Source organism: Oncorhynchus gorbuscha, linkage group LG02 (assembly GCF_021184085.1).
Source record: "Oncorhynchus gorbuscha isolate QuinsamMale2020 ecotype Even-year linkage group LG02, OgorEven_v1.0, whole genome shotgun sequence".
In the NCBI taxonomy this organism is placed as follows: domain Eukaryota; kingdom Metazoa; phylum Chordata; class Actinopteri; order Salmoniformes; family Salmonidae; genus Oncorhynchus; species Oncorhynchus gorbuscha.
Window position 1 is genome coordinate 81,855,061 of NC_060174.1, and position 16,136 is coordinate 81,871,196.

Consider the following 16,136-nt stretch of genomic DNA (forward strand, 5'->3'; position numbering starts at 1 on the left):
TTACAATTTATACTGTATTCCATGTGGCCTGCGTTATCTCCATATTGACTTCATTAATAATACTTTTCATATTCATCTGTTTCATGCAACTCTCATTGCATTACCTGCAACACCTGTCTGCTATTTCAATGTTTGCTTCCTTATGAAAACATTTTATCAAATAATGTTTATATTATGACCTTTTTGACAAATAGATGTGTCACTGAGTGGTGAATAAGAACCCTGACCTAAACCCCCTAAAAGGGGAAGCCAGACAAACAGAAAATGCAAAAACAAAAAAACATAGCTTGAAGAAACTTTCTGAGTCATTTTACAGCCCAGAAGTCCAGTTACACAGTCTTATAGCCATTCCCTTCATCCCTGCTGAAAAGGCGTGACTCCTAGCAGCAGAGCTGTCAGAGTAAAACAAACCCCCTACTGTACATATGCTCAAGAGGCCTTTGGGATACATACAGGAAGACCAACGCTGCTGTTGCCATTACATTTACATCAGGAGAACAGAAGCGCTTCCACCTGGAATAGACCATCAAGTTATCTACAGTGCATTCGGAAAATAATTCAGACCCCTTGACTTTTTCCACATTATGTTACGTTAAAGCCTTGTTCTAAAATGTATCTCTTTTTTCCCCTCGTCAATCTACACACAATGCCCCATAATGAGTATTCAGTATTCAGACCCTTTACTTTGTGAAGTAACTTTGGCAGTGATTACAGCCTCGAGTCTTATTGGGTATGACACTACAAGCGTGGCACACGTGTATTTGTGGACTTTTTCCCATTCTTCTCTGCAGATCCTCTCAAGCTCTATCAGGTTGGATGGGGTGCATCCCTGCACAGCTATTTTCAGGTGTCTCTAGAGATGTTCGATCGGATTCAAGTCCGGGCTCTGGCTGGGCCACTGAAGGACATTGAGAGACTTGTCCCGAAGCCACTCCTGTGTTGTCTTTGCTTTGTGCACAGGGTCGCTGTCCTGTTGGAAGGTGAAACTTTGCCCCAGTCTGAGGTCCTGAGCACTCTGGAGCAGGTTTTCATGAAGTATCTCTCTGTAGTTTGTTCTGTTCATCTTTCCCTCGATCCTGAATAGTCTCCCATTCCCTGCCACTGAAAAACATCCCCACAGCATGATGCCGCCACCACAATGCTTCACCGTAGGGATGGTGCCAGGTTTCCTCCAGACGTGACACTTGGCATTCACACCAAAGGGTTCAATCTTGGTTTCTTCAGACCAGAGGATTTTGTTTCTCATGGTCTGTGTCCATTAGTTGCCTTTTGGAAAACTCAAAGCAGTCTGTTATGTGCCCATTTCTGAAGAGTGGCTTCCATCTGGATACTCTACCATAAAGGCCTGATTGGTGGAGTACTGCAGAGATGGTTGTCCTTCTGGAAGGTTCTCCCATCTCAACAGAGGAACTCTTGAGCCCTGTAAGAGTGACCGTTGGGTTTTTAGCCACCTCCCTGACCAAGGCCCTTCTCCCCAGATTGCTCAGTTTGGCCAGGGGGCCAGCTCTAGGAAGTCTTTGTGGTTCCAATCTTCTTTCATTTAAGAATGATGGAGGTCACTGTGTTCTTTTGGACCTTCAATGCTGCAGAAATGTTTTGGTACCCTTCCCTAGACCCTTCCCTTCCCCAATTCCTTCGACCTCATGGCCTGGTTTTGCTCTGACATGCACTCTCAACCGTGGGACCTTATATGGACAGCTCTGTGCCTTTTCAAATCATGTCCAATCAATTTAATTTACCACAGGCTGACTCCAATCAAGTTGTAGAAACATTTCAAGGATGATCAATGAAAACAAGATACACCTGAGCTCAATTTCGATTCTCATAGCAAAAGGGTCTGAATACTTATGTAAATACGGTATTCAAAATAATTGTTCTTGTTCAAACATTTCTAAAAACCTGTTTTCACTTTGTCATTGTGTGTCTATTGATGAGGAAAACGTGTAAATTAATCAATTTTAGAAGAAGGCTGTAACATAACAAAATCTGGAAAAATTCAAGGGGTTTGAATACTTTCCGAATGTCCCACATAGCTGGGGGTGTACTTCTTTTTGCATATTTTCCCTTGCTGCTTTCCGATCGAAAAGCTGAGAGCTGTAATTCAAGAAAATCCTTAAAGGAATAACGTCCCTGTAAATATTCTCAAGTATTCAGGTACCCAACCATCACCCTGTCGCTGTTATTGAAAATATTCCCCTCGTTTTTGAATAGGAAAACTTTTAGAGGCTAAACTTTTAGAGGTGTTTTGGAGTCCCTGCTGTGCCACAAAGTGCTTTGAAACACATTTAGTGAGGCCATCGATCCACTAGCAGCACCCCAATGTAAAGGTTATTCAATAGCATAGGGTGGGACTACAGTAGCTCAGAGCCTAAATTAACTCTGTGGCATAGGTGAGACCTTGTGGGATGTGCCGGCCATGGCGGCCCATATAGATCTGTAGCTTTAGAGATTATGTCCATTGATTTGGCATCACAGTGTGGTATTGAGCGACGGGCCGACGGCTGGAGAGAGAGGAGGTCTCCTGGCTAATGTTGTAGTTCTGTGATTACAGGTGCCGAGGGAGCCGTATTCACCAACTCTGTGGAGACGCCACACGTCAGGGCCGAGCCCTTCAAAGAGCTACGGTAAGATAAGTTTCTCTTTGAATCCACCCTGATGCACACACATAATATACATGCACACAAACACACACACACGGCCAGGTTTGGGTACAGTGTAAACCTTGGTGTGTGGTGAGGGAGGGTGTGATTGGATTATTTCCTTTTAAATGATTCACTAACCCTATGCATACTGCCACTGACAACCAGTACTATATATTCCAGCCAGATAAGTGGTGTTTTAAAGATTTCTGTAGATGTTCTGCTGACAGGGCCTATACTGCAGGTGTGTCCTGTCATCAGACTAAGGTTATTTGCTTGTGCTAAGGCACAGCATCAAAATCTTCCTTTTGGTTCAGTTTTCCTTCTTAATGGGGTAAAGAATGATATGTGAGTCCCCACCTATATGCTAGCATACAATATAAACATACCTTTTTTGTAGTCAACTAAAATCACAGTATCGTTTTTAATAGTTTAGAAACAGCAGATAGGCTCCACTCACAGGTAAATAGATACATTTTACCCTTGTAGCAAATAATACAGTGTAATATTACTTTTGGGGACTCCCGAGTGGTGCAGCGGTCTAAGACACTGCATCTCAGTGCTAGAGGCATCACTACAGACCCTTGTTCGATTCCAGGCTGTATCACAACCGGCCGTGTTTGGGATTCCGATAGGGCGGTGCACAATTTGCCCAGCTTCGTCCGGGTTTGGGTGTGGCTGGGGTAGGCCGTCATTGTAAACAAGAATTTGTTCATAACTGACTTGCCTAGTTAAATAAAGGATAATTAAATATAAAAATGAGCTTTGGAACAGGCCTATAGGATTGGACATTCTTCCAATGCGCTGTAGCTTGGAAAGACTCGACTCTGTGAAGCAATTTACACTCCTCGGGCAACTCCATCCCGTCCAGTTGAGTTTTGATGAAGAACCATTTGGCTGCATTGTTGTGTGGTCTCCGACATGTACAGATCAATGGCTGTATCTTTGGCAGTGGATGAGCCCCCTCTCCACCCAGATCAATGCCCGGATGCTCATCAGAATGTAATTAAAGGAGCTTCTCATGAACTAAAACAAACATATGAAGTACAATGCCAATGTCAGAGGCAAGAGACGTAGAGAAGGGAGAGAGGGAGAGGGGTAAAAGAGAAGTAGAGTGTGGCTGATGGCTGACAAGTGGTGGATTAGACATGGCAGGAAAGACAGATTTGTAGGGAGAAAGATAATGAGCAGTTAGTGCCACTTGGAGCGTTGGCCTCCACCGACACACAGGTGACTATACTACCACACAACCACCCAAAACATATATGGACAGACACACACAAGCACACTCTTCACCTTCCAATCTACAACATGGGTGTCAAACATATAGCCCAGTGTTTTGGGGTCCAATCCGGCCCGTGTGCGTTTTGAGATTATCATTTGGGTGGGGGCGAAAAACAAAGTAAATATACTTTAAAATGACTAAACCCAAATTTAAACTGTGAAGAAATGATAATGGACCTACATTTATACAGATTTGTTGGCTGTCCAGCTCACTTAAAATCACAGAAATGAAAACTAGACAGGCAGGGAGTATCAAAAATTCCCAAAACAATAGATAGAGGACTCGTTGCAGACCAAATGGAGCCCCCAGGGCAAAATGTATTTGACACCCCTGCCATAAAATGATGTTTGTGAAGCAACAGACACAGCACCTCTCTCCCTCCCCCTGGCCCTAACAGAGTGAGAGGAGAGAAGGGTACAGTGGGCCCACCCTCGTTGACAGTTGACACTGGTTATCATCCCTGCCTCCACATACACCAAACATTCTGACACCCATCAATCAAAATGAACACTCTGTATGAACATGCAGTTCATAGCATCACCATGCTACTGTAGCAGCCCATGCATCATCCTTTACTTTCAGAACAGAGGAGGCCCATTCAGTGGTACTTAGATAGAATTGAACAGCTTCTTCATGTAAATGAACTGTGACTCATCAATCATTTACGGAGCTTTAGACATGATCATTTAACCTTTTACTGCAGTGGGCTAAATCTGGGTCAGACAGTGACTCTTAGTAGTCTTAAAAAAATCTACTTTGAAACAAACATATACAACGCACAAACGTGGTTATAGGCTTGCAAAAAAAGAAGACACCTGTACCATGTCAGATTTTTTTTGAGTTTGCATCGAAATATTACACATCACAGAAGACTGAAATATAACAAAATTAGAATTACTTAGAACAATAGCCGGCATCATATCTCTCCGGTTGAAGATCATGTGTCATCCCCATTACGTCTTTCTATTGAATACATTTCTCACTTGTGGCAGCAGAAAGGAGGACAGGAATATTTGACAGATGTCCTGACCCGTTCTCTTCACAGATAAAGACAAAACAATATGACGCCTAGCTTGAGAGCAAAAAAACATCACAATAACTCCTTGAACGTGGAATGTGTTCTCAAGAACGAATGTGACAAACCCATAAAAGGCTTCCTTTGAAAATGGAGCCACTATTTTATCTGGCTTTATTATTCGACCGTGTCGTGACTTGACTTTGACATTAACATTGACTGTTATTTTTCGAATTAACCTCTTCAGTCGACCCTCTACTTTTTCGAACATTCTGTTAAAAATCGCGCAACATTTCAGCGCCCTGCTACTCATGCCAGGAATATAGTATATGCATATGATTAGTATGTGTGGATAGAAAACACTCAGACGTTTATAAAACTGGTTAAATCACGGCTGTGACTTTAACAGAACGTGCGTTTCATTGAAAAGTGCAGGAAAATCTGATCACTGAAAGTGGAAAAATATATCCATCCGCCGCTTCAACCCATTGTTATGGGCGAAAGACATTAAATAGGGCTGAGGTTGCAGTACCTACAGCTTCCACACGATGTCAACAGTCTTGTCATTTGCCAATTCTTTGTTTCTTGGTCAAACGAACAAGAGACAGGCTTTTTCTTCAGGTCTCCGACCGGATATTTTGGTTGAGAAATACACGGACAGTATTTCAAGACGGACCCCTATAGAAAACACTTCGTCTCGTGATCAATTTGATCGCTTATTAACGTTTACTAATACCTAAAGTTGCATTACAAAAGTATTTCGAAGTGTTTCGTGAAAGTTTATCGTCGACTTTTTGAATTTTAAAAAATGACGTTACGTTATGAAACGCAATTTTTTTCCGTTTATCACACAGTCTTCATAGATCGATATCTAGGCTATATATGGACCGATTTAATCGGAAAAAAGATCCAATAGTGATTATGGGACATCTAGGAGTGCCAACAAAGAAGATGGTCAAAGGTAATGAATGTTTTATATTTTATTTGTGCGGTTTGTGTAGCGCCGACTATGCTAATTATTTTGTTTACGTCCCCTGCGGGTCTTTTGGGGTGTTACATGCTATCAGATAATAACTTCTCATTCTTTCGCCGAAAATAATTTTAAAAATCTGACTTGTTGCCTGGATTCACAACGAGTGTAGCTTTAATTCAATACCCTGCATGTGTATTTTAATGAACGTTTGAGTTTTAACTAATACTATTAGCATTTAGCGTAGCGCATTTGCATTTCCAGAGCTCTAGATGGGACGCCTGCGTGCCAGGTAGGAGCAAGAGGTTAACTAAATATGTCTAATTGTTACCTGATTAAATGAATCACGTAACAATTAACTCATTAGGATCTGGGGCACCACGAGAGCAGTTCTAAGAGTTACCATCTCCCGAATCAAACTCTAAAAGATCTTTACCTATCACACCTATAAACAGTCAACTTATTATTCAAAACCTCGTATCATATCACCATTCTGAACAGTCGTAACCTCCTTGCATCTAACCAGAGCCTTACTTATGATTCAGTACCACACAAATTGGTTTAATTATTTATTTACTAGCTAATTAAATGGGAACACAGGATAAACAAACACACTATGCACCGGTTATTGACTGGAGACGTAATATGCTGAAAACAGGTCCCTAGCGGAATGACAACAACATGGGTTCTTGTTAAAGAAGAGAGGAGAGGGAGAGAGAGGGACAGAGACACTTGACATTGCCACATTCAGAATCTACTCTCACCTGCAATAACCATATACTTTGCACACGAACCGTAGCCCTCTTTGAGCAAGAAATCATGAATGTATTTACTTGAAATGCCTGGGTTCACCGGAGATTTCTCGGTGAACGGGGCAGTCCTGGAAAGGGTGATGGGCCATTTCACGGCACGCTTGTAAGGCTCCGATTGTCCAAAATAGTTCCAACAACTCTTCTACTGTTGTCCTTCTTTGTAGTTGTTCGGTATCCGGTGACTTGTCGTGTAGTCCTGAACAGAACTACAGAGTTAATTTTCCTTCCATTCGCTCTTTAAGATACTTCTTTGAAGATAGGCTTGCCAACCTTATCGATGACTCCACAGTGGGGTGATGAGAGTAGAGTAATACGATGGTTTGAGGAGAGTAACAGGATGGTCCTACTTATATTTGCTTTTGATGATACTTTACTTAGGACAGCTAATCAGCCGTACCAGTGATTGTCCAGGAGGTGATGTTATCATCTCCACCTCATGTTGAGATTCAAAGTTCAAACCCATTATTTATACATTTTGCTCAAAAAGGGTGGTTCCGGCAGGCTGGCACACTCCCTGACCTCACTCCGGGGCAGTGACTACTCACTGTGCCAAGTTATGGGGAAAAAACTCTCTTATAACTTCTCAAATCACATCCTTCTCTTAACAAAAACACTTTCATCATGTTCCATATTACATGCACAACCCTTAGTAAGTTTCAAAGTTACAGTATTTCCTTTATTACATTTTTAATGACATCACAAAATAACAAACATAATGACATTAGTGTTCCATAGATTGCCTCTGACCATTCCCCACGTTCTATGTTAGAAGTATTGTTCCAGTGTTCGCTTTTGAGCGTGTTAGAGTTTCAGCAGGAAAAAGTCTGTTGCGAAGTTTGAGTGCACAGGGCTGGATCTTCTCCATTCATTTACAATAGGACGTGAGTTGTTAATCCCCAATAGTTATTTCCTTCCCCCTCTGGGTGAGAGGGGGTCTGATTGAAGTTATTCATTGCCAACCTGATCTGACCTATTTGGATTCTCGTGGACAGTCATGACATCTGTCATAACTGTTATACCTTTGTGTTGAGTTTTGGAGGTGATTTGTAATCATTAAAACAAATTCTGTGTCTGTAGTTCGGCTGAGGAAGTAGGTCCTGGTGGAAATGCAATAGGTTTAGCGCTTCCATCCACACTGCAATAAGACCCAGACATGTCAAACAGACCCCAATTTCAAAGTGTATATTTGTCAGAGTAATTGGGCGAACATAGTGTGCCGTTGCCGATGTTCAGGTCACAAAATTATTTCAGAAAGCTACAATCACACCAATCACTGGAGATAATAAACTCTACTGTTATCCAACCAATTAACTCTATGATCACTTGTCCGGTTAAAGTAGGATACATTTCATTTAATTTCTCACAGTTGACCACTATACAGATAATACTGTATGTATCAGATCATAATTAGCCATGATTAGGAGACATTATGACGGACACAAAAGGGAAAACACACCGCAAAAATATGGCGTACATTTACATTGTATTCCCATGCAATTTCTTTCAATTGGAAAACCATATAATTTACACAATGGCATATTTGAACTCTGGTGATGTGAACGAGGACGCATGAAAAGTCATTAACCTTTGATCTCAGCTGGATATGTTGATGGTGGTGCATGCCACCAGAGGAAGGGAGGGAACAGAGAGAGAGAGGAGGAAGGGAGGGAGTCACTGGTGGCATGTCATATTCTCGGTGCATGCAAATGACCCGTTATCTTCCTGTTTTACGGGTGATAATCAGCGGGGGGAGAGGGACTCTCTGTGATCCTGTGAGTCGACACCAAGGATACTGTTGCTGTAATGTTATGTCTTATAGTCGGTTTATTTTCCCTCCAGCAGCATCTGAGACACACAACACAGGCCAACCCTGAATACAGATAGATAGCCAGGCTGAGGCTCACACGCTTTTCAAAGAGGAAGAGCACTTTGGGCTAAGATTAATGGGAATGATTGTTTGGATTTTCAAACCAATAAAAATACTTTTAAAAATTCCTTTATTGTGATTCTAATCAATGATTGAACAGTTGTTGTTTGACTCTTTTCTGATCACAACATGACAACAACACATGACATGATGACAATGTTTTGTCCTTCATCTTTACAGTGAAGATAGTAAGCTGTTTCTCATCCTCCTATACTGATGTCGAACTCCAAATAAAGTTTTGTCCTGTTGTGTTGATCACCTCTGAGAGGACATGGTGTACCATCACAGTGTTATTCTGCTCATTTATGTTTTAGCAGACACACTTAACACTATGTTTACTCTCTAAGAGTGTACATTATGTCCAAAGCATTATGTCCATTTGCCCACTCCCTGGTTGGTCAATATTTCCAATTACATACTGAGATAGTGACCATCTCCTTGATTTTAAACATAATAAAATAAGTATACATGCTGTAGAGTCCTATACCCCACTCTGGAAATGTAGCATATTTTGAATTAGCTGGATATGTAGCCTATTTTGAATTAGCTGGATATGCAGCCTATTTTGAATTAGCTGGATATGCAGCCTATTTTGAATTAGCTGGATATGCAGCCTATTTAGAATTTCTGCCTAGATTCAGACTGCTTGAATATTATAAGCATTTGATGATTACCCAGTGTGGACAACATTGCACACCCGTCAAATCAAATCAAATGGTATTGGTCACATACACATGGTTATCAGATGTTAATACGAGTGTAGCGAAATGCTTGTGCTTCTAGTTCCGACAGTGCAGTAATATATAACTAAATATATAAGTAATCTAACAATTTCACAACAACTACCTTATCCACACAAGTGTAAAGGGATGAAAAAGAATATGTACATATAAATATGTGGATGAGCAATGGCCGTGCGGCATAGGCAAGATGCAGTAAATGGTATAGAGTACAGTATATACATATGAGATGAGTAATGTAGGGTATGTAAACATCATATAAAGTGGCATTGTGATACATTTATTACATCCAATTATTAACTATTAAAGTGGCTAGAGATTTGACTCTGTAGCCACTCAATGTTAGTGATGGCTGTTTAACAGTCTGATGGCCTTGAGATAGAAGCTGTTTTTCAGTCTCTCGGTCCCAGCTTTGATGCACCTGTACTGACCTCACCTTCTGGATCGTAACGGGGTGAACAGGCGGTGGCTTGGGTGGTTGTTGTCTTTGATGATCTTTTTGGCGTTCCTGTGACATCGGGTGCTGTAGGTGTCCTGGAGGTCAGGTAGCTTGCCCCCAGTGATGCGTTGTGCAGACCTCACCACCCTCTGGAGAGCCTTACAATTGTGGGCGGAGCAGTTGCCATACCAGGCTGTGATACAGCCCCACAGGATGCTCTCGATTGTGGTTTCAGTGAGCCAAATTTCTTCAGCCTCCTGAGGTTGAAGAGGCGCTGTTGCTCCTTCTTCACCACGCTGTCTGAGTATGTGGACCATTTCAGTTTGTCCGTGATGTGTACGCCGAGGAACTTAAAACTTTCCACCTTCCCCACTGCTGTCCCGTCGATGTGGATATGGGGCTGCTCCCTCTGCTGTTTCCTGAAGTCCACGATCATCTCCTTTGTTTTGTTGACATTGAGTGTGAGGTTATTTTCCTGACACCACACTCCAAGGGCCATTACCTCCTCCCTGTAGGCCGTCTTGTCGTTGTTGGCAATCAAGCCAACCACTGTATTGTCGTCTGCAGACTTGATGATTGAGTTGGAAGCGTGCATGGTCACGCAGTCATGGGTGAACAGGGTGTACAGGAGAGGTCTCAGAACGCACCCTTGTGGGGTCCCAGTGTTGAGGATCAGCGGGGTGGAGATGTTGTTTCTGTCGGTGGCCATTATGTGATAATAGTTATAACCTAGGCCCCTTTGTTGCCTTTTCATGTCCTCATTTTCCAAACGTGAACAAATGAAATGGCAGTAATATACTAGAATATAATAATATGATATATAATATCATAATACAATTCTAAAAAACAGTCAAGTAATATCACAGCAATACAAAATGGAAATCTGATATGATTCAAGATCTTTCATCTAGAATTCATCCTCCACTACAACATTTGAATGTCTGTGTGAAGGCAAAGCAAACCCATTTGATATTAATAAAGATGACAGCTAGTTATTTGAATATAAATTCTGCTTGTTGTTTGTTGGTCATGTGATCGATACTTAATTTCCTTTGTTGGGCAGCGGCTGAGGCTGGCAGTGGCCAGAAAAGACAGAGAGAGGGAAATGAACTGGAAGCTCTGCTACTGCAGTCACAGCCACAACCTCTTATCCCAGATCATTGTCTAGTGTCTCCCTGTCTCCGTTCCACACTCTGGTTCATATCTCCTATCACTGACAGAGTGATAACAACACTCCCCAAACAGATAGACATGGATAGCATATTCTTACACAATGGAGGCCCTATGTATGAACCACTGATACATATGGCAGCAAGCAGAAATAATTTTAGGAAATCTCAATTTACTGAATTTACCTTTCACTTTTAGTGTGTTTTACTCACTTGATGTGTGTTGTAGTCACTTGCTGCAGCAATGAACGGGGTGGACAGGATGACAGAAAGGATACACGATCAGTTGGATAACGAAGCAAACTATCTTCCTTTGTGTGTAATCAGTGAACGCATTACCGTGTTGATTTAAATCTCCATTGGTACACTCCACATTAGCATTCCAGAAGAATTCAATACACTCTCACAGCTATAATATGCTGACTGTGCAAGGGGCAGGACTTACGTTTTCTCATTTTACTGAATAAAATATCCACTTTTCAGTATGTTCAGACTACATAATAGGACAACAATATGTGAATATACGGACATACAATTCACAATATGTCACATTGTTTGTCTGCATGATTTAATTTGAATATTAATTTGCATGAGGAAAATTCCACTTGACCAATAGTTATTGCTCTAGTATCCTCTAGTGCCAATAACATCTATAGTGCCACCAACTGGTCTGGTGCAGCCATCTAAGGTTGCAGTGACTTTATATTCACACAGCTTCTAAGGATATATACACTGAGTGTAAAAAATATTAGAAACACACAAGGTGTCAAAAGCGTTCCACCGGGATGCTGGCCCATGTTGACTCCAATGCTTCCCACAGTTGTGTCAAGTTGGCTGGATGTCCTATGGGTGGTGGACCATTATTGATACACACAGGAAACTGTTGAGCATGGTTGCAGTTCTTGATACACTCAAACCAGTGTGCCTGAAACTTATTACCATACGTTCAAAGGCACTTAAATCTTTTGTCTTGCCCATTCACACCAAATGGCACACATACAACAATCCATGTCTCAAGGCTTACGAGTATTTCTTTAACCTGTCTCCTCCCCTTCATCTACACTGATTTCAGTGGATTTAACAGGTGACATAAGGGATCATAGCTTTCACCTGGATTCACCTGGTCAGTCTATGTCATGGAAAGAGCAGGCGTTCCTAATGCACCTGAGATGACTCAAATACTGTTGCTAGCAAGCCCTCCTTGGCGACAATGTTATTGGGGCGCGGGTATTATCAGATCCGAGGCGAGATGAACTATTCATCATGTTTTGTGTTTTGGTAAGAGCTCGGAGTGACGTCATGCACCCAAAAAGCCTCAACCAATCAACCAAAGGATATTAATGGCCATATTCGAGAGGATCAAAACCGTAATATATCATGGGTAAATTGTTACTGACTGATCTACAAATAATAATGAGTAGTTATTTATGATGCAAGGTTCTTTGTAGATCAGTCAGTTGGCATTCACCTGCACTGCCGGCTGCAGTGTCAGCTGCAATGTCGAACAAGCCCTCCGGGTATCCTACAAAAGGACATTTTTCGCGACCAGATATGTGATAACCCAGCATCTCCCAAAAACAGATGTCCTGATACTGTATGCCAATGACACATTTAACATGGTTCATCATGGCACTGTCTTTGATTAACCTAAAACATAAAAATGTGATAGGCCACTGTGAAGTGGATTTACAAAGTATTTAAATGGACACGTAAAATCTGATTTTCTGATTGATCAATAACTCAGCCATCGCTTAACAAATCCCTTAGCTTTTCTCTATCTAAGTTAACAGATCTACCATGGGCCTACATACATATGGGCATACATTTGGTGTTATTTGGAGGCGGATATGAGGGTTTAAGTGAGACTGCTTATAACTGAGGCACCTATAGGCCAATCAGTACCATTCCTTTTGACCAAGTCAATCATGGCCTGTAGTTTCTGTGTGCCAAATTAGAAAAACTATTACCAATCTACGCTTGACTTATTAATAACAATAGCTTCGCTGTGAACCCCTAATAAATCATCTCTACCCCATGGCTATGGTTCTTCTGATTTCTCCTGGGTATTCAGTCATTCATTGATGAAATTGTCTCTTCTCTCTCTTCCAGCCTGGAGTCTCCCACTCGGTCTCTGTACATGGAGGCCCCTAAAGGAATCCAGATCCTAGCAGAGGCAGGGGACATCCAGGCCACATGTAGAAGTGACCTACGCCTAGAGTCCAAAGACGGAGAGGTAGGGGGCTCATTCTCTCAACTTTTATCTTTGCATATTTTCTTACTCCTCCGTCATTGATCTAAAGGATTTCACTCCATAGCTTTTATTTTCAAGTTATGTCAGATTAGTTCATCACTGATCTCATGAAGGAAGGAAGTCAGAAAGGAAGGAAGGCTGCATTAAGAGTTCTTAAACTGTGTATACTCTACATCTGTCTGTCGATGATCTGGAGTGAATGTTGATGAGGGTAAAACTTCACTTGTTCGATCGTTGCCCTTGGGTTATTCTTATTCTTTTATCAGACAATTTAACAGAATCATGGGACTATTTGATTTAACACATGAACAGAGGCCCCTCTCAATTTTATCGACTTAATGTGGCTTATATCAAACATTTAGTGCTTTGCCATCTTCCTCATGTAACTGCACCCCTGCTCTCACACTCCATTTGAGTTGCCTTCCAACTGTCCATTTGTCACCTGCCTGACTCGTGGACAGACACTTCACAAGACACCTCTCGCTCTCTAGGAGCCCCTTGGCACTTCCAGCCGCAATTAGTGGTGAGGTTTACCTATTAGAGACCTGCTGATACCCGGCCCCCGGCCTCTCTCTCTGCAGAGATTATCTCAATAGCAGATGTGTGGAGAAGTCAGCTGAGACTCCCTACTTAAAAGTGTTACAGGTCATTTGATAGGAATGCTTCCCTGAGGCGCCTGGAAATGACTCCTTTTACCTTTTATATTAAGAGCAGATCCTCTCCCGGCTAGGGAAATTACAACCCCTTAAAAATCCCGGGAGGGCGAGGGGGAGAGGAGGTTAAAGAGATGGGATTTAGACTGACTGTCTGGTTTGGTGGAATGGTAAAGTTGGGCGAGAGAGAAGTACTGTACCAATTCAAATGATAATACCGGAGTAAACTGAGAAATTATTGCTGGAATTGATTGGTAGCTTGAACGCTGGGTATGGATTTGTCAATCTTAAATCATAAAGGAGTAAATAATTCAGCGTACAGAGATGAGTTGGGTGTGTGGCCGTTAAGAGGTTAATGCCATAAACGGCTTTGTCTGTCGATAGCCACTTCTCTTTAGCCCAGAGCAGAACGGCAGAGGTGCTAGAACAGGTAATACAAACAGATCTACAGTATATTGTCCACAGTGCTTTGAGTGATTTATCATCTCTCATTGTGATTGTCTTGAAGTTAGGTAGAGGAGGCTATACATGGGTAGAGTCACACAGTTCTCCCTCTCTCTCTCTCACTCACTCACCCACCTATCCAACTATATATGCGTTAAAGGAGTCAATGGAACGTGGATGTTTAATTGACCAGATTGGCGCACATTCAACAAACCTGATCTAACTAAGTGGATATTTGTCAAGTCTGTCATGATTTATGTGTCGTAACAGACCCACAATGTGGTTACTTAAGTTCAATGTGGAAATATCTGGCTGTTTTTGCTGCGTAATATATAATAATATAATCAAGTTTAGAAAGGGTGGGGCGGGGGACACAGCTATATCGGTCCGCTAATACAGGACTAGTAAAGGCCAGTGCACTCCTTTTTTCAATTATTCAATTCTTTTTATTAAGATTTTTTTTTCTTCTCAATTTTTCAGGGGTGCTGTCGTACCCTCAGCACCCCTGCTTCCCGTGGCTATGCTACATCCCGTTTGTATAAGATGGTTATAATAGCTCACATACAGAAATCGGTGGTTGTAGTCAAAGTAGTTTTGAACTATAATGCAGTTGATTGGTAACGATGACATGGTTTTTACCTCAACATAGTGTGAAATACATGTATAAATAATAGCCTAAATGTAGGGTAATTTTGTTTGGGGGCAATGAGGAGACTCAGGATCTTTCCCCCACAGCCCTTTCCCCCATGTGTTTCCATGGCAAGTCCTGTGTTTTGGTCTAGTTCGATTGACCTCTTTACCACATCTATACATAAATAAATAACATGACTCTGTCCTCATTTAACCCGTTGTCTCCCTGTGGTTAGATCACTCTGGACGCGCGGAGGATCAGGCTGCTGCGTCTGCCTGAGGGCAAGGCCTCTCCCTCGGGGACCACTACCAGACAGACTGTCTATGAGGTGTGTGTCTGTCCCAACGGGAAACTCTTCCTATCACAGGCCGGGACAGGCTCCACCTGCCAGATCAGCAACAATGTCTGCCTCTAGAACACACACATGCACACACTAACACTGAAACCCACACACACACTAACACTGAAACACACACACACACACACACACACACACACACACACACACACACACACACACACACACACACACACACACACACACATGCACACATGCACACATGCACACATGCACACATGCACACATGCACACATGCACACATGCACACATGCACACATGCACACATGCACACATGCACACATACACACATACATACATACATACATACATACATACATACATACATACATACATACATACATACATACATACATACATACATGCATGCATGCATGCATGCATACATACATACATACATACATACATACATACATACATACATACATACATACATACATACATACATACATACATACATACATACATACATACATACATACATACATACATACATACATACATACATACATACATACATACATACATACATACATACATACATACATACATACAGTGGGGAGAACAAGTATTTGATACACTGCCGATTTTGCAGGTTTTCCTACTTACAAAGCATGTAGAGGTCTGTAATTTTTATCATAGGTACACCTCAACTGTGAGAGACGGAATCTAAAACAAAAATCCAGAAAAATCACATTGTATGATTTTTAAATAATTAATTTGCATTTTATTGCATGACATAAGTATTTGATACATCAGAAAAGCAGAACTTAATATTTGGTACAGAAACCTTTGCTTGCAAT

The 16,136-nt window shown here is 41.6% G+C and overlaps 1 protein-coding gene across 2 annotated transcripts in view; it reads left to right on the plus strand.

Moving 5' to 3' along the window:
* Window positions 1-15,514, plus strand: part of sgcd (sarcoglycan, delta (dystrophin-associated glycoprotein)) — a 286,304-nt gene extending 270,790 nt beyond the window's left edge. For both annotated transcript variants that reach the window (XM_046323674.1, XM_046323666.1), the window contains exons 6-8: window positions 2,552-2,624; window positions 13,106-13,229; window positions 15,211-15,514. In XM_046323674.1, the coding sequence (XP_046179630.1) occupies window positions 2,552-2,624; window positions 13,106-13,229; window positions 15,211-15,390 (377 nt within the window). In that variant the 3' untranslated portion in view covers window positions 15,391-15,514. The remainder of the gene's footprint in view (window positions 1-2,551; window positions 2,625-13,105; window positions 13,230-15,210) is intronic.
* Window positions 15,515-16,136: the final 622 nt, after the last annotated feature.